The 18,743-nt window shown below is 39.2% G+C and overlaps 1 protein-coding gene across 3 annotated transcripts in view; it reads right to left on the bottom strand.

The window, feature by feature from the left end:
* Positions 1–18,743, bottom strand: part of TPD52 (tumor protein D52) — a 122,095-nt gene that overhangs the window by 66,992 nt on the left and 36,360 nt on the right. The window contains exons 5-6 of one of the 3 annotated variants that reach the window (XM_057370104.1): positions 17,325–17,373; positions 14,551–16,175 (exon numbers count right to left, since the gene is read on the bottom strand). In XM_057370104.1, coding sequence (XP_057226087.1) covers positions 16,059–16,175; positions 17,325–17,373 — 166 coding nt within the window. In that variant the 3' untranslated portion in view covers positions 14,551–16,058. Of the gene's footprint in view, positions 1–14,550; positions 16,176–17,324; positions 17,374–18,743 lie in introns of those variants that run through there. The other 2 variants (XM_057370102.1, XM_057370103.1) reach the window with 2 other exon arrangements.

The raw sequence follows: 18,743 nt of genomic DNA, 5'->3' as shown, positions 1-18,743 counted from the left end.
ATCACTTTCAGCATGCATAGCTCAAAGGAAAAACAGCAGCTCTTTCAGCAACAGAACTCTCCAAGATGATACATATTAACCACAGAGTGGGAAAAGTCATMGATTTAAACCCCAGCAGGATCCAAACAAAAGAAGTAACACGAATGGAGGAATGTAACATACTATTTCTGGAGCAAAGCCTATGACTGTACAAGCAGGGTGGCCCTATCCCACCCACTGAGCAAAATATCTGAAAACCCAGGCTACGTGCCTTATGTGTGCTTGCAAAGGCAAGTAGAATGCACACTGGAATGTGAGAGATACGGATGAGAAGAGATGGGAGATTGGTAACCTGATTGCAACAATTGAGTGAATGTCATATTAACATCAAGCAGCATGCAAAGAACACAACCCTTTGTAAGTATCAAATTTGTTTTCCTCAGCACTGTCATCCATAGCTAGACAGACCTTTCCATCCAAAGTTAATTACATGAAACAATAAAACAGAAAAACCAACGTGCAGTAATTAATGCAGTAATTAAATTAGTGTGATGCCTCAATAGATAAGGGTCCCTATAGCTTGAACACCCATAAGGGGACTAGAAAAGGCCCTGAGCAACCTGAACTAAGTTTATCCTGCTTGGAGCAAGGGGTCTGAACAGATAACTTCCAGAGATCACTTTCAACATGTCCATTTTACTTAAGAAAAATGACTGGAGCATGCCATGGAGAATATTAAAACAAAACCCAACATATTAAGCTACCCATTGAACAAGTATATATTGATAAGGCACTTATTTCAATAAGCAACCTAAAAAATTCCCCTGTCTACTAGCTCAGCAAACCTTAATTTTCCATACCTTATAACTACTGGCAGTGTGCACTGTTGCTTAGATATAAACCTAAATCCCAGGATTTTTTTAAGTGTTGAAGGCATTAGCAGGGTAACATCTCATAGTGATTCATGTAGTTTATTTACCAAATTTCTAACTTTACTTGAATACAACAAGCTGTATTTAAGTCAAAACTCCATCATGCAGAATATCACCTTAAAGACAGTAGGCTCAACTCAGACACTATACCACAAAGTCTGACATCCAACAGTTAAAGGCCTTTCATCCAGAAGCAGCACAAGAAGCATTGCCAACTWGAGAACTCTCCTGAATTTATCAAAGACTAACCATGAAGCTTTGTTTTCACCAACACATTTTCCCTAACACTGAGGCTGTCCCAAGAAACAAGCACTGAACGCTTAGGAGGAGCACTAAGAGGACTGACATATGACTGCAGTGACTGAAATTTCAACATAAGCATACAATTACATTTCAAAGTGTTTTCTCTAYGTGCTCTCTTCTTTTTATACATTAAACTATTTGTTCTAATGCTGATGAGTCSTTATTGAGAAGTTCCATGTAACTTATTCTTGTCTCAGAATAAAATCACTCAAACTTTAGGCCTCATGCCTTTAATTCATCTCAAAGGAGAGCAGCTCTCAATCTCCCCTCGACCAAGTAAGTTCACRTAATTTCTCTACCTTAACTTTGAACATGTTCACAAACTTTGTGCATAGCAGTAACCAGTGATTTTAGAGTTTTCCCAAAGAAAAAACTCTGCTTCCTGTATTAGTAGGAAAGAGACATTTAGAGAAAAAATACTTTTAAAGTGTAAGAGTTGACATTAACATTTATTACTTACTTACTCTAAAAATACAGTCAAGCTCTACCAAGTGCCCAATCCACATCTCTTAAAAACCAACTAAGCTTTTAATATTCAGGGTCATTCCACTGTACAGCCATTGTCTACCCTTTTGTCTTCTAAAACAATTCTGCACTGGGCAAACCATCCCACGCTGCTCGCAATGTACTTCCATCACTTGTACTTTCTACCCAAGGGACAAGATGACACATAATCATGCTTTTTCTTCATATTTTTTAAACACTGTCTCAGTTTAGATACATTCCAAGATGCAGAAAACACCATCAGCAACCACTATCCAACACTATACAAAACTACTCCTTTGAASAAGATTTGTGCCTACCACTAGTTTTTCAAACAACACAAGCTACACCTCTGCAGGCCAGGGCTTCACCTACTTGCTTATTATCAATAGATATAATAAAGAGGAACAAAATCTGATAAATATTTGTACTTGCAATACACAGTACATGAYTTGCTTGTACTCTGTAKYACATGGAAGAACAGGYTGCCCAGAGAAGCTGTGGATGCCCTAYCCCTGGAAGTGYTYAAGGCCAGGTAGATGGGGCTCTGAGCAACCTGGTCTAGTGGAAGGTGTCCCTGCCCATGGCAGGAGGGTTGGAACWWGATGATTCTTAAGGTTTCTCCCAACTCAGGTCATCCTGATGGTTCTATGAAATCAGAAATCTACGATGAAATATAACTCAGGAGCATCATTTGGACTTGAATATGAACAGGAATGCATCTCTTCCCCATCTCTATTCTAGCATTTGACAACMATTGGAAAAAGCACCAAATTACCTGCTACCCTCTTATTTGCCAATGGCATTAATTTCGTGCAGTATTAAGGAGACAATTTGCAAATTGCTCATTAATATATGCCATTCTTACATGGACAACATACTTAGTAGACATCAGCATGATGCCAGTGATTAAAAAATGTRTAAGACTATTTTAGAATTTTTTTTGAAGCTCAATGTTTAGTCCTGCAATATGAACCAAGCCAAGTTTCAAAATACTATTTTTTAAAAAATAATGTTTATGGATAAAACAGACAGGTGAAACTATGAACAGAATAGAAAATACAAAGATTGCAAAAGGCAGAGCCATATAAGAATAAATAAGGACACAGGATTTAGCTAGCATACACATAACTAAATACAGMAGCCATGAAATTCACCTACTAAGGCTCATAAGTAACAGCACATCATCCCAATAGCAGCACAAGGCACAGTTATAACTAAAGACAGCATGGATACAGAGTTGGCTCTTTTAAATTCCACTGTCTGTTTTGCATTTATCCCCCCTAGAAAACAGCTCTTTTTCCTCCCCCATGAGTGGCCTGAGGTTTTGTTCCATAAAAAAAGAGATCTCAAACAACTGAAGTTTATGGTCTTTCCCCACACATGCAATTTACAACCCAAAGTGGGCAACCAAAAAAGACAAGGAAGACCTCTTCAGCTTCCTTTAAACAAGAGACTTTTCCATTTTATTCCATACAAGAAGATTGAAGTGAAGAACAATTTAAACATCTTGCTAACAWAAGGTTTCCAAGATTAAATACTGAGCAAAGCTTAAACAAAAGCAAGATTGGTGTTATTTAATAAAACTACTGAAGGGACATAGTCCAAACAGAAAGCATAAAATGAAGATTTGTGAATCAAAGCAGTAATTTAGGGAAGTATCTAAGATTAATGAYTACAAAGTCACAAGAGTTTTGAAAGCCATCAAGGAGAAAACTGGAAGCTTCCCTGCCAGATATTTACAAGATAGACAGATACATATAGATATATACAAGATATTTAYAAAAAGCTTCATATGAATCATTTCCTATGTGATGATCATTACAAGGCCAAATTTCCTTGAAGACAGCACTTGCACACCAGCTTACCCCAAGATGACCTGAATTCTATAAAGGAATTATTTTAGTTACAAGGATTCTACACTAATATTATTTAATATCTACAGCCCAGTAGAAGAAATAACAGTGTAACTAAGAGTTGCAGTAGACACCACATTCCTTCATTTCCTCCCTGTTTGAGTAATGATTTGAATTGCACCATCAATAGTAGTAAACTCCAAATTCTTTAGTTTTGGAATAAACATAGATAGTATATGTACTAAACTTTTTTTTTATGGTAAGTTTTTTAAAAAGTAAAGGAGGGGAGAAGAAAACAGAACCACTTTTTAATACAATGTGGTACTACAAAAGTGGTATTTAAGAAGAATATCGTGAGATTTTCCTCCCAAAATGTTAACATTTGGAGGGGAAAAAACCCTCAGATTTTATGATTGGAAAAAGCAAGGGAAACAGSTCTGTTTTGCTAATAAGATGATGAGGGAAATTGGCTGCTATATTTTCATTTTTTATTTCATTTTTATTAACTTTCAAAAACTTTACAGACTTCAAGTTTTAGTTGTCCAGAGTTATTTATTTCCCACCACGATTTTAAAACTATAAGCACCCCTAAAGAACCACCAGAMAGCAAATAAAACTTCAGCTGCTTCGATTAAAAGAGGAACATCCATACATTCTCCTCAGCACAGTGAAGAAATATGGTTTTATTTTAAAAAGTTAACCAAACAAAACTCTTCAGCCAAAAWGCTTGGAAGTAAAAAGCTGAAATGAGGCATTTAACCATCCCTTGATGAGAAGCAGTAACTAAGTGTTTTGGCAACGTATTCCAATTTTGCTCTAGATTAGGATTTTTGGTGGATTTTTGATTTTATCGTCCAAGCCTACCAGTACTTGGAAAAAACCTCCTTAAGAAAACCCTGACTCCTTGTTTTTGTTAATACTTCAGGATTAGGCTTTAAGTAGCATGGCACAGGAGCTAAGGTATCTCTACCCTCACTGCTGACTTCAGTTATTTAAGTATACATTATACTTTCAACAATACAAACACCATGCAAGCCATAAAACCTTCTGGCATATAACTCCTACAGAAGAAATGTAAGAACTGTACTGCTTCACTGACTTCCACCTAGGAAGAATGGTGACTAATTAAGCAAAAGGCTACTACACAAAAATATCTACAGACGTATTTTGAAATACATGTAATGCAGAAATAAATTATTTTCACTGAAGASTATGTCCATTTTGTCCAAGTTACAATTTCTTTTTACCAGCCTTTCTCATCCCAAAAAGAAAAAATACAAAAATTACTAAACTTTAGTTTTACTAAGAACAGGATTATTCATATTTAGTAGCATTGTCCAAAGGAAAGCAAACACAGTTRTAGGAAGTTTAAGGGTTGTCATACTTGGCAAAGAGCATTGGAAGATTTTGCTTGGCTACAGACACAWTTTTTAAGACAACTTCCCATACAGAAATTATACTATTTTAAAAAGTATTTAAAATTATATTTTGATTGCAGATTAGGAAAGGATTGCACTTCTATTTTAAAAACAAAGAAAGTTTAATCACACACTATTTGATACAAATTTATGTTCATTAACAACCTTCCATCAAGCTCTATATTTTGGTACTCACTGCAGTACTGACTGATTAACACAGCATATTCCAAACCTAGTTAGATTTTTGCATACAGAAAAACTACTAATTAAAAATATCTTGGTTGCAGAGAATTCATGATATGCTTGAATGTATATATTTGTATTTATATTGTAATAATAACAAACAATACAGTATTGTGAACTAAACACATTTTTTAAAGATACGCAAATAACAATTAACCAAATACATGTAGGACTTAACCAGTAAAATACCATGGTGAAAACTATCTTTGTCTCTCATAATTACACTTTTCAAGTAGGATCATGTAGATCTCAAAAGAGAAAAAAAGATCACAAGAATAGGATTTGCATGCTCTGCATAATATTCMTCAGGTTTTCCTGAATTGTACTTTTAATATCAAAACTTCTTTGCTGTCTAGAAATACCTTTACATTGTTGTTAAAGGTATTTGCAGCTTTTTTTTCTATTTGAAGATGGGTATTTCTTAACTTTATCATTAAAATGCATTATATGCACTGYTCTTCAAATTAATGAAAGAGTATAATTATTCAGAATACTTTGTAAACGTATTCAAGTTACCAATGCCTTATTATATGCTGCACACTCAAGTGTAGCAATACTATTAACAAATGTCAATTTTTTTCAATTATCAGACKAATCTTATATGTCCTGCAGCAAATATTGTGCTATCACAGTAAATTCAAATTAAGGGAATTTTTTAAAGTCAGTTATGGCTATCCCTGCCCATTATCAGAAGAATCAAAGGTTCACACTATTTTGTTTGAGTCTAGGTGTTTTGGTATTATATACAGTCATACACATGACTAAAATTTTAAAACATTTTTTTTTCCAGTGACTTTATGTAACTGAGCATGTGCTTAGGAGGAATAGCATGAAACATTAAAGTACATCTGGGTAGGGGAAGGTAAGCACAGTTGTATCAAGAAAATTAATCATTTGGGGCTTCTAGACCCTTTTTTGAAACTTTTTTGAAACATTTTCATCAATCAGCTGCCCATTTWAAACCAGAAAGTCATATTGCTAACACACTGTAATGCTACCCAAAACATCAAGGCTTAGCCAAAAAATCTTATAAATGTGATGGTTTACTCAATACCAGCTTCTTTGTCTTTGTATCAAAATGAAGGTTTTCCATTTATCTTCATATTTTGACTGGATACACAGCAAAGAAACTGCAAAACAAGACTTTCATAAAGAATTTCAWATGCAGCTTTGAAAATATGCTGTGGACCAGCCAGGTGGATCATTCAYTAAACAACGCTGAGCTAAGACTTTATTTAACAACACAAAACAGCACAGCATTTGGTAACAATAAAGCTGCTTATTTTTCTTAAAATTAAATAACTTCAGTATAGAATTTAAAACATGAAGTATTTATCTATGTATTCCTTTCAGGGGTAACTTTACAGCAAACAAATAGAACATTAGCATCTAAATCACAGGAAGTAGGTGAACCTACTGCATGGATTATGCCAAAAAGAAAATCTAATCAGATGAGCACACTCAGCCCTAAGAACAACCCATGGTGTTTTGAGCCCAGTATTGGCCTGTGTAGCTTAACTGCTTAGACAGAACTCSGCATCACTTCTGTGAACATGTGTGTCCTTGCATTTTAGGTTGCCATGCTGGAATGGGACACTGGCAATCTCACACAACAGCACAGTCACAGCTTCAGCCCGACATTTTCCCTATGTATCAATACCCTGCTCTTCCAGGCCTTTTTTTCCAGGTTCCTGGGGGCCGGGATGCTGTTTTAGTAGTCATAACAGGAGAATACCTGGGATATCCCACRGCAACAAGGGATGTAAACATCCTGCTGGTAGCAGTAACCACTAGAAAGGGATTTCAATTCCTATTTAACTGTTACATTATGGTTACATGCACCTTCTTCCAGATACCTTGCATGTAGTCCATCAAGCCTAAGCAGCTGACAGGCACTTCTTTTTTCCCATGATACTGGCAGTCCTATGATAGTTTTGGGATTTTACTCTGATAGCCAGTCATCCAAGGCATATCACCTACCACTCATGGACTTCCAGCAATGCCAAAGCAGCCACTCACCAAGCCAGAGCTATCTGAAGGAGCAAGTTCCAGAAGACAACTCCTCCAGCATTGTGATCTTCACCTTCCTCATGTCARCCAAGGACAGAGAGCCCAGGGCCTTCCCACATGAATGTGTCCCTGAGTACACCGCTGTGATAGGCAGCAGTGACAGTGTTACTGTACTATAATTAAGTCCTCCAAAGGGSCAGCATGCATCATTCCTCTGCTGTCCAAGGAAAGTCCTGTCTACTCCATATCAGAGTGTTGCTCCACCGTCATGTGAGTTTTACAAAATCCTGTCATGCAAGCACTTGTGYCACATGCAAAGCAGGTCATCCAACAGACCCAGCTGAGTCTACAGCTAGGATAAACCCAAGTCAGAACAGACAAGYTTTGGTGCCTCAGACAGTGCATTTGCAAGGCAGAACTGCTCCTTCACAGAGGTCAAAAGGACAAACAGGTTCATCCCTACTTTAGTACAAACCAGCATTTCAAGCAGATCCAGCTGAGAGGATGCTGAGAAGGCTGTGACAGAGTCCTTATTTAGCACGAACCTGAAAGCACCAGCACAGCACGAGCACACATAATCCAAGTTTTTCAAATGCAGAATTACAATCTGGCAAAGCAAATCAAGAGAAACTTCCAGGTAAASACTACTCATTCCAGATCCCACAAACCCCACAAGTGGCAAGTCCCTCTCTCAGTTAGTCAGCAGTTTCCAGCACTTGAATGCAGGCCAGAAGATAATCTACCTAAAAGAGTAACCTCTGTGCTTGATACAGAAGTTTTATAAAATGCTGTTATATTTGTAACCAAACAAAGAATGTTTTAAGTTATTCATTCATATTAGCAAAGCATTCCAGCCACACAAAGACTGTGGGCATCCTAAAAAATACTACACTAGGAAAATTACATGTGAAAATTTCACTAAATATTAATCAGCATTTTTGTTCTCAAATAACTGCAGCCTCAGAAAAATCACCTTCTAAATGCTAACTTAGGTGGGAAGACAGATTGAGAGGAATATTTCCCATCAATTATTAGATGAGAAATAATTCTGCATTTCTTTCAGTATTTGATTTCAAAACATCCACTACCACACATTATTTTAACCTGACAATGCCCAGATACTGTGCAAGCAAGACAAGTACACATTCTTTACAAACATACCCATGTAGCTTTCAGAAATGTAATACATTCCTTTAAAATTGTCACTTTTGTGTTTTTGTTTTTAATTTTCCCCTAAAACTTACAGATARAACAGCTCTATTAAAATATTTCATTTTCTTTCTTAAAGAATATTCTATTCATTAAAAATATCTCACTGATATTTTATTTTTGAAATAGTAACAAGACACAGATMGTCTCCTCAAATTTATGAATTGCTTCATCAAAGAACCTAAGTTCTGGCTAAGTACTAATTTAATTTATATATGTGTCTGGAAATATAAATTCTAATCTCTATCAAAAATTAGTTATTATAATGTACTGATACCAATCCAATCCTTTCCACCTGAACTTTAGACAAAAATCAGTTACATTCCTTCTTAATAAATACTTTTCCTTMAAACACGATATTCAAAGAAGTAAATAAGAAATTCCTCAAGCGTGCTGCTTTTCCTGCGACATCTGGAAACAAGGGGTGCCCTCTGCTGGGCCGGGAGGGGATGCTCACCCAATTCCCGGTGCAGCATCCCTGCCCAGCTGGGCCCAGCAGCCGGGCCCAGCAGAGGCTGCAGATCCCTGCTTTGAGCAAGGACAATTTTCTGTTCGTCTCACCAGTCCCCTGATGGTTGTACCCTGCTACTCTCGCATAAAAAAAGTCCCAGCAAAGCAGCTCATCATGCTGTGACACACAGAGCTGACTAGCAGCAAAGCTCACATAGTGATAGCCCGTTTCTACCTAGCAGGATGCTTGACAGACTTCACCACCCATATTTTAAACGTTTTTAGACTACTTAGTTCACAGTGAAGAAAAAAATGTGCATTTATTCTTAATTAGTTACTCCATTTTTGTATTTTCTTTGAACTTTGGTAACTGAGCTAAGAATACTGCTCAAAAACCATTTCTCTACCTGTATCAAAAATCATCCCATGTTTTCTAAAGACAAGGTTTGTTTCCTATTCTACTAGGCAAGCAGTTTTAGTCCATTAGTGAAGGTAACAGGTCCTTCTAAAAGGTTTGGTCCTTCTAAAAGATTTCATTAAGAAATTCCATAGAGAAAAAAGAAGAACAAGAACTTTTAATATAAGTTAAAGTTGTATTTTTCTCAGTTCAGTTTATAATGTAAAACTTAAATATAAAAATGCAGAAGGGAAACACAGTAATAAGTGAGTTGCCTGCTGTAGGCAAATATCATGTGGGTTTATCATGATATTTGACTTAGCAAGTTGCTACCTTTTCAACAATTTTCATCAACATTTTAAGTGTCTGGTCTGTAAGTTCCACTATTTACAAAACAGCAACAACAGAACTGTAAACTGAAGGTGAAAACCAAAACACAAATCTGAACTCCTAAAATATTACCAACACAGCAGAGACACCACCAGGCAACTCTGAGGGTAAGGTCAGCTGCACATATTGCTGCAAAAAAAACTTGAAGAGCTACCTAGAAAAAAACACCATCATGCTTTTTGAATCATCAGAAGGCAAACACGTGTCAACATGCTCATTTATCAAGCTTTCTTATTTGCCTAAACTAAGCCACTGCCCACCAAATATCAGCCAGTTAATCCAGTTTCAAAAATGAAGGAACAGCTGACATAGGAAACCCCTACAGGAACACTATTGAGCCTCTTCCCGAAAGAAATAGAAGCACAACGAATCCAAACACCACCTCTGGCTCTTACAGCATGAAACACAGCAAAAGACAGGCAGCACCTGCCAGCTGAGATGAGGAACACAAGTTTTCCTCTGATTGTAGCTCAGGTAAGATCCTGCAGCTCCTGGGTACCCCAGAAAGAGACTGCAGATACACCCTCTCCTGAGGGAAGTGTGGTTTTCCTCTTAGAAGGATCATGTCAAAAGATCTAAATCTTTGAGGTTTTGCCATCAGCATCCAGCACATCCCCCTGTAAGTATTATCCAGCTTTACACCAGAGTAGCATCAAGGTTGCTGCCAGCTGTGCAAATTTTATTTAGCAAAAAACACACTTTCTAGCAATCAAGTAGCAGCTAAAAGTGGTGATAATGTGATTTCAAGAAAACTACACAAAATGAACAGATGACACTGCAAGTCAGACCCCTTCCATTTTACTCGTTTCATGCCACCTTCCACTGCTAACTCAYTCTCACCAAAACCCACTCCCTCTTCTGTACACTCTTCTAAGAGCAATCAGTGAATAAACATTAATCAAACACAGACTCACTGAGCACTACTAGGGCTAAGAACAGCATGAAAGTAGACTCATGATAWTCTTCATCTCATTGTTATGCATTGAACATCAATATGCTTTGGCACTGCAAAGCAAACTACTTTCCTTCCTCTGGTTGGGTGAAGAATACACTTCAGCAAAGTGTAGAGAAATTCAGTTATGGTCCAGACACTCATTTTAAAACCCTAGTTTCATTTCTTGTAATGCATAATTTATATTTGTGCATGGAATGCCACTTGAAAATAATGTTGATAATAATTGTGAATACAATGTAACATTTGAGTTACTTAAGAATCTTTAAAGGCTTGATAACAATTCCTTTACAAATAGCAAGACAATATGTAGATAGAAAATAATGTTTTCAGCTACTCACTGCAACAGAAAAAAATGGGGAAAATATTAATCTCCCAAATCCCCAAAGTAGCATTCAGTATATCCTAAAGCTACATCAAGTGACTCTATTCCTACACTCTTCTATGRACATCCCCTTGCACACCACCTGAGCCAACACCATGGGTGAGGCAAGCCTTTGATCTTTGCACAGCCAGCCCTGCAAGTGTGGATTTTCACTGGAAAACAGAATGTTACCAATTGTGCAGTAATTTGGGATATCAAGTCTTGGATTCATTGTCAGGTATTTCCAGTTCTACCTCCAGTACCAAACCAGTCCTGCCATAACAATACACAGCTTCAATCACCTCATCCTACTGAGCACGCTTCAAGTAATCCCAGACACAGGTGTGGTCAAACAGAACGGAAAAAAGTTACAAAAAATGTCTATCAAAGATAGGCAGCAGCATGGAATCACTTCCACCAGAGAAATAATCAGAGGTCAGGGGTTTTCAACCTGGAAGAGATATTCTGGAATATGTCAGTACACACACAGACCTTTTTCCTGTTTCCCTACATGTCTGCTAATGGGCATTGTCACAAAGTGTGGGAAAAATCATCAAGACAAAACTCAATGCATTGCTAGAGAAAATATGGYTATTCACAAAACTTCTGCATTTATTTTACCACTCACTCTTTCCCAAGTTCCATCCACTCACATTCCCATATCCCCAAATTCTCAACAAGCATCTGGAGAAAAACCATTTGGGTACAACACTGAGAATGAAGGTTGCCAGCTGTCAAGGCCTCACCACACTTGTGACATTATTCCTGTTCGGTAATGGTGAACTAGGTTTTGGACAAATCTTTCATACCCTTCAGGAGTCAACAGTTGCTGATGGGGTGGTCCTTTGCTCCAGAMTTCTACTTCCTGCAGCCTCAATAATTAGCAGACTAATTATTGCAGATATATATATATAGCAGACTTATTAGCAGATTAATTACAGTGAGACTAGCTTCTCACTGTCTCTCTCTCCATGATCGTTTCATGGTGGAGTACCAGGAAAACAAATGGCACAYAAGATATGAGACACCATCCTGCAGCCCTCCTTGTGCAGTTCAGGAGCAGGGTCTGCTCTAGATTAATCACTCAGCTTATCAGAGTGCAGATCTTGCCAAGCACACCACTCTAATTTTACTGCCAAGGACAGCTTCCCAGAGAACTGTGTTTTTTCACAACAATATGCAGMATCCTTTCAACCCCTGTCCTGCTGTTTCTTTTGCTAGCTTAACACACACAAAATTCTACAGGTGTTTCATTCATAAAAGCATTTGTATTTCTACTAAAAGTCTCTGGAATACTGATTTAACAGGTCTTTTATGTGACTGCTTAAATCATTAAGAGATTTCCCATATCCTTCTTGCCAGCCTGTAAAAAGCCAGAATATAACTTTGCCCAAACAGCTGCACCTTGCATTCTACACAAACAAAACTGCTTRCATGCTTTCTGCATTTTTGTAGGAGTATGTTAAAAAGAAATGTGAGTTGTTCGTGCTTCTGCAGGCTATTAACTGTGCAGGGTGAATATGCTGAGAAGAGAGAATTTCAGAATTGTTAGGGTTTGAAAGGACCTCTGGMGATCACCCAGTCCAACACCCCTGCCAATGCAGGGTCACCTAGAGCAGGTGACACAAGAATGTGTCCAGGTGGGTTTCTGCGTTTTGAATGTCTCCAGAGAGGGAGACTCCACAACCTCCCTGGTTGCCTGTTCCAGTGCTTTGCCACCTTCAGTGGAAAGAAGTTCTTCCTCGTGTTGAGGTAAAACTTCTACTTTAGTTTATGGCCACTACTCCACATCCTGCCACTGGGCACCACTACAAACTCTATGACACCATCCTGTTGGCACCTGCGTTTGAGATATTTATATGAATTGATTCGATCCCCTCTGAGTCTTGTCTTCTGAAGACTGAACAGGCCCAGCTCAGGCAGTCTTCCCTCGTAAAAGAGACGTTCCAGACCTCTCATCATCTTTCTGGCCTTCCGCTGGTGCCTCTCCAGCAGCTCCTCGTCTCTCTTGTGATGAGGAGACAGAACTGGACACAGCACTCCAGATGTGGCCTCACTAGAGCCAAGTAGAGGACGCTGCCCCGGCTCGATCCCCGTCGCGCCCTCACCTGCCGGGRGCCAGAGCCCGCAGTGCCGCTGCCCGGGCGCTGCTCCGTTCGCTGCGAAGGAGTCTCGGTGGCCCCCGGCGTGGCCCCGCTGCTCCTGCGGAGCGCAGGTACCGCCACCCTCCATGGCCGCGCCGCACGGCCACACAGCGCCGCCGCCATCACTGCTCGGGGGCGGGGCCGCTCCACGGGCGCAGGCGCAGCGCGCCGGGCTGAGGCGGGCGGCGCCATCTTGGGTGAGGGCGGCGGTGCCCAGAGACGGCGGCTGGACCGAGGGACGGGGCTGGAGCTGCGCCAGGGAAACGGGTGGGTTGGACTTCTGGGGGAGTTTCTTCACGGAAAGGGTGATTACACACTGGAATGTGCTGCCCAGGGAGAGGGTGGAGTCACCGTCCCTGGAGGTGTTTAAGGAGGRGCTGGACGTGGCACTTCACAGAATAACTCGAGTTGGACGGGAYCCGAAAGGATCATCGAGTTCAACGTCTGGTCCTGCRCCGGACACCCCAAGARTCACACCATGTGACTGAAAGCGTTGTCCAAACACTTCCTGAACTCTGTCAGGCTTGGTGCTGKGACCACTTYCMTGGAGAGCCTGTTGCAGTCCCAAACACACTCTGGGTGAAAAAACCTTGATACATCCAACCAGAACATCCCCTGACAGTTTCCTGTCATTCCTTTCGGTGCCCCTTTAGTGCTATGATCTAGTTGACAAGGTAGTGTTCAGTCATAGGTTGGACTCGCTGATCTCAGAGGTATTTTSCAGCCTAATTGATTCTGTGAGTACCACACCAGCCCTGGAAGCAAAGCTTCASTGGTCACAACAGCCCAAGGCCACCTGAACTCGAGGCACTCGAGGCAGAGAAAGTGTGGACAGAGGAAGAGGCAACAGAAGCTCCTGGGATTAATAATGTGTTACAGTAAAATGGTGCAGGTGCATGGCCTTAAAAAAAAAAACAACAAAAAAAAAACACCAAACCCCTTCCTTCAGAACACAGAAAGCTCAACTCTGGACTAATGACCTTTCTCTTTGTCAGTTTAGATAAATAAATAAAAACCCATCCAATAACGATCATGTTCCAGAAGAACCTGCCGTACATGTACTGAGCGGATAGAGGAAGAGCTCTATTCTCTCTATACCATTGAATTCTCTGTTAAGGTGAAACAGTCAGAGGCTGACGGAACATGTCAATCCCTTTTCTGCATTTCATGATGTAACCAGGAGAGTTTAATTTTATGTAGTRGCAGAGCACTGGAACAGGCTACCMAGGGAGATCATGGAYTCTCACTYGCTGGMGACATTCAAAAGCCACCTGGACACATTCCTGTAGAACCTGCTCTAGAGATCATCCTGCCTCAACAGGGAGTTTGGACTAGATCAACCCCAGAGGTCTCTCACAGCCCTAACAATTCTGTGATTTTGTAATTTTGTGTAAGCCACTAGAAGGCAATCTCGGCTTAGTCTTCTCTAGAAATGCCAAGCTCAGCCATTCAGATTCCCCCCAGTACAGTAGCATGTATCAGTACTGCTTTGAACCAAACTTAGAGGACTGATTCAATTACAAACAAAATTTCCTTACTTATTTACATTATCCTCCATGCTCACAGGACAATACATTCCTCATATACAGGTTTTTATTAAGCTTCTCACATGTAATTAAGCATACATTCTACATCTGACATGCTAGCAAGGTTGTSAGGAGCCAACTTTTTTCTCCTCCAGACACCTGTGGCAGCTGAAGTTTCATGGTTTTCACACAAATGTAGCAAAACTTGTTTCCAGTTCTAAGCACGGTGATAAAACATTCTAACCCTGTGGCAGAAACATACAAAACACAAGAAATTTGAGGAGTACAGCAGACAACAGATGTAGGAGAACAGATACTTTTAAGAGARCTATGCGGAGTGATGACACTGTGCACCTCTCAAACCAGACTTCAGGGGTCAGGAACAGTGGTGCTGCTTGAGGTACAGGCCTTAAATACATAAAAGAGAGCAAGATGGTGTAGCAGAGGTTTTCCAGGGTCAGCCTACAAGGGAAGCAACATTGGGATTTAGAAGCAATTCTCTTGATGACTAAAAAAGAACCACTTCTGGGCTCAGGCTTATTCTTCCAGTCCATGCTTTGTTAGCAAGAACATGACACTACCACACGTGAATGAAGATGAATCTATTTGAAACTGGTCAAATGTTCAGAAGAGTGTTACCTTGCCACAGTAACATCCTGTACTACAAACAAGACTGAAAATGTTATGGTGACTGAACCAAAGCAGCACTATGAGGCATCTTGCTTCCATCTGTGTTGGTCAGAAGTTTCCTAGGCAGATGATGCACAGACAAATCGGTAAGTTTTAGATGTTCTGTATTACCTATCCACACCTGCTGTACGAGGAGCACGCTCACGAGACTGTACATTCCTACCCATGTGTGAACCTGCTATAATTTGTGTAAAGCCTGCTGAAACTGAAGTCTTTTCTTTAGTTGGGAGTGATCCTTCCTCCTCAGCTGGTCTCCTAGTGCAATGTCCCTTGCAGGCAACATTCAACTGAAACAATCACAAGGGAGTGAAGTAMCAAGCTTCAGTTTGGCAGCAGCAGTAGATTCATAAGGATTAGTTGAGCAGTAGTTACAGATTGAAATTATGTATCCACAGTATATKTACAATATAATTAAATTCTCAAAAGATTTGTTTTCATTGCTATATTTTAAAGGTTGCCTTCAAATTACAGTAAGTCCTTTAAATACTTGAAAGGCATAGAAATTCCCCTTCCCACACAAAACCCCAAACAATGTATTTTAGTTTCAAAAATATTTTGAACCCACAAACAAGCTTGGTATCAATTAATCTGGTAAAATAACTACGTGCTAAATAAAAGCACAACTGGTGGAAAGAGCGCAGAGAATGTTACAAATGTGCTTGGTTTTTGCTTGCAGCATCTGGCAGTGGGTAGCAGGACAGAGGCAGGAATCTCAGTGGGTCTCTTCCTCTGTCTGTTCTGCAATAGTTTCTGTGGCACTGGCATTGGCAGCAGAGTTGAGAACTTCTCCAAAGTCTCCTCCAGCAGGTTTGCTTCCTCCAACTTTAGACTRGAACACAGAGAGAACCCCAACATAACAGTAGTTACTCGGCATGCCAGATGTGTTTAACTGTACAAAACCAGTACCTTTGCTTGAATTTARTAACTCTTCAATAAAGCAGCTTTTCCAGATCTAAGAGACCTCCACAATATTCTTAAAACAACTCTTTAYATATCTGGCAGGAAACACTTACCAGTAGATTCACACAGCAGTSTCCCTTTGACTTTGACATACATGAAGCAGCCCATACTCCAGGGCTGATTCCAGAGTCCAAAGCTGACATGCCCTCAGTTATGAACAGATGCAGGCATGCTGCCTTTTAAGGGTGMCATTTAGTCTTTGGGAGATTCAGARTTAAAASTCGCTTCTTTRTTTCTCAAGAAAGGCCTTGGAACAGTTTTGAGTCTCAACAGTAATTCCTGAGATCTTTAGCGGAGCAGAGCAGCTATTTTACTTTCTCCAGGTAACATACTTGCCTTTTCACTTCCCTTTACAACATATATCCTGTGGAACTGCAGGGGTGTAAATGACAATTAATTGCAAGAGATGGCCTAGCTCCCCTTGGTATCATTTGCACGCTTCTCATCCAGCTCAGTGTGCCCAGGAGAAGAGTCAAATCTAGCTCCAATTACACAGATTAGTTATTTTTGGAGTGAGTTTTTACCTGGAAAAGTTATTAATGGCTGTTTCTGGCACTTGAGGTTTTTTTTTTTTTTTTTTTTTTTTTTATTTTTATTAAAGTTTATATTAAGCTACATAGGCTTTTTTTTTTTTATGCCAGAAATGAGAGATGCATCCCAAGCTATTCTCCTGTGTAGGATACTAGTCTCTAGAAAGGTATGAAATAAAACCCTAGATGATTTTGGATACCTAATATTAGGTATTAATTATTTTGGATGCCTAATACTAGTTGTTTGTGCAGGTTAGCTGGCTATTAGTTCTTCCAAAGGCATCCTCCTGTACAAGGTGCAGGCAGCCCATTATTTTATTTGAAAATCATTAGGCAGTGAAACCATTTCCACAGTACTTGAAAAGATGTTTATCTAAGCACCACCTYAACAGTTTACCAGTAACTAAAAAATAGACTGCCGAGTCCACTTCAGTCTTTTCTCCACATCCATAGCTCCACAATCACCAAGGTATTTCAGTAATACTTACCTTTAAGTTTTCAACCTTTTCCTCAAAGGATTTGAAAGTAGGAGAATTTCTAAGAAAATAAAAAAGAAGCAATCACGGAATTAAAACCCCATCTAGTTAACCTATAAATATAACAAAATAAACAGACAGTTGCGTTTTCCCAATAGCAACATGAGTTTTGTTTGGGGGTCTTTCCCTGCTTTAAAGATAGCCTAAAAATAGTTTACATCTGTGATCTCCCCAAGTACTACAAAACTAAAATCAAACATACCCCCATCACAAGCTCACTTTCATCTCTGGCAACTAAGCATTGCCAGGTCCAGTGAAAGGATCTTTCATATCAACATGGAAGAGAGAACTAGTAAGTATTTTAGGTTCAGCTTAYTATTCCCAGTGATTTCAAACACATTTCTGGCTTAAAGGATTGCTCAGAAAATCTTAGTCATCACTTCTGGTTAGTTTAATTCATTATTGCTGAAGAAAGCTCATCAGACTTTTTTCACTTTCTATAGGAAAACTAGTTCAGTTTAATTTGCTACATGTTCAATTAATAAAACATGGTTCACAGTAGCATTTTCTGCTAACATATTAAATTTAAGAGAGACTCCTCCTTGCCTTTAAGTTCCAGAAACAGCTGTAATTACAAATGGTAAGTTCAGCATACAAAGAGAAGGACAGTTTGGGATTTCCAATGCTGAGGGCCRGTGTATAATTCATTAGGGTCAGAAGAATGGCTCTAATGCTCCATGTAGCTGTCACTGCCATGTGCAAATTTGTGCAACACTTTGTACACTTTTTCTGCCTTTATGTAGGATGGAAAATGCTTGCCTTCACTGGTCTGGGACTAAGAATTCATAGCAGACTCAAAAATGTATTATATAAATAGTAAAGATGAGGGTGTTTTTCAAAAGAAGTCTACAGCTTCCCTTTTCCTTTTGCTTGGCATTTGCAGTAGGTCACCCACAGCAGTCTTTCCCTTGGGAAAGCACACAGTGACATACTCTCTCAGGAGATCGAGGGACACAGTGCCAAGCAAGGGGAGAGAAAAGGCAAGCACCCCAAATCATCAAAAGACTTCTTGTGAAACCACAGGGGTTTTTTTAYTCACTTTTATTTTCAAAAYATATACCAAGCTACTGCCTTTTAAACTTGAAACCACTTAGTATCATTACATTCTAACAGACRGGGAAAAGCTTTTATAGTTTTCCAAATGGTAGGGAAATGCATTTAGTTAAATTTAGATGTTTGATARCTACCTCCATTAAGCAGAAATAAAACAAATTTTATTCTACATGTTAGTACAGGAAATCCRCTACAAAGCTGGGTCATTTTTTGGTTTTGTTTTAAAACAATAATAGTTGACTTAAGTTCAATTTTCAATTTGACTTGATTCTACACATGAAAATAAATAAACCCAACAGCTGCMTTATGCATACATTA

The sequence above is a fragment of the Malurus melanocephalus genome, unplaced genomic scaffold (genome assembly GCF_030028575.1).
Source record: "Malurus melanocephalus ecotype Western Australia unplaced genomic scaffold, MMel_1.1 scaffold_119, whole genome shotgun sequence".
Taxonomy (NCBI): Eukaryota; Metazoa; Chordata; class Aves; order Passeriformes; family Maluridae; genus Malurus; species Malurus melanocephalus.
Note: the sequence above shows the minus strand (reverse complement) of the source record. Positions and strands in the feature narration are given on the sequence as shown.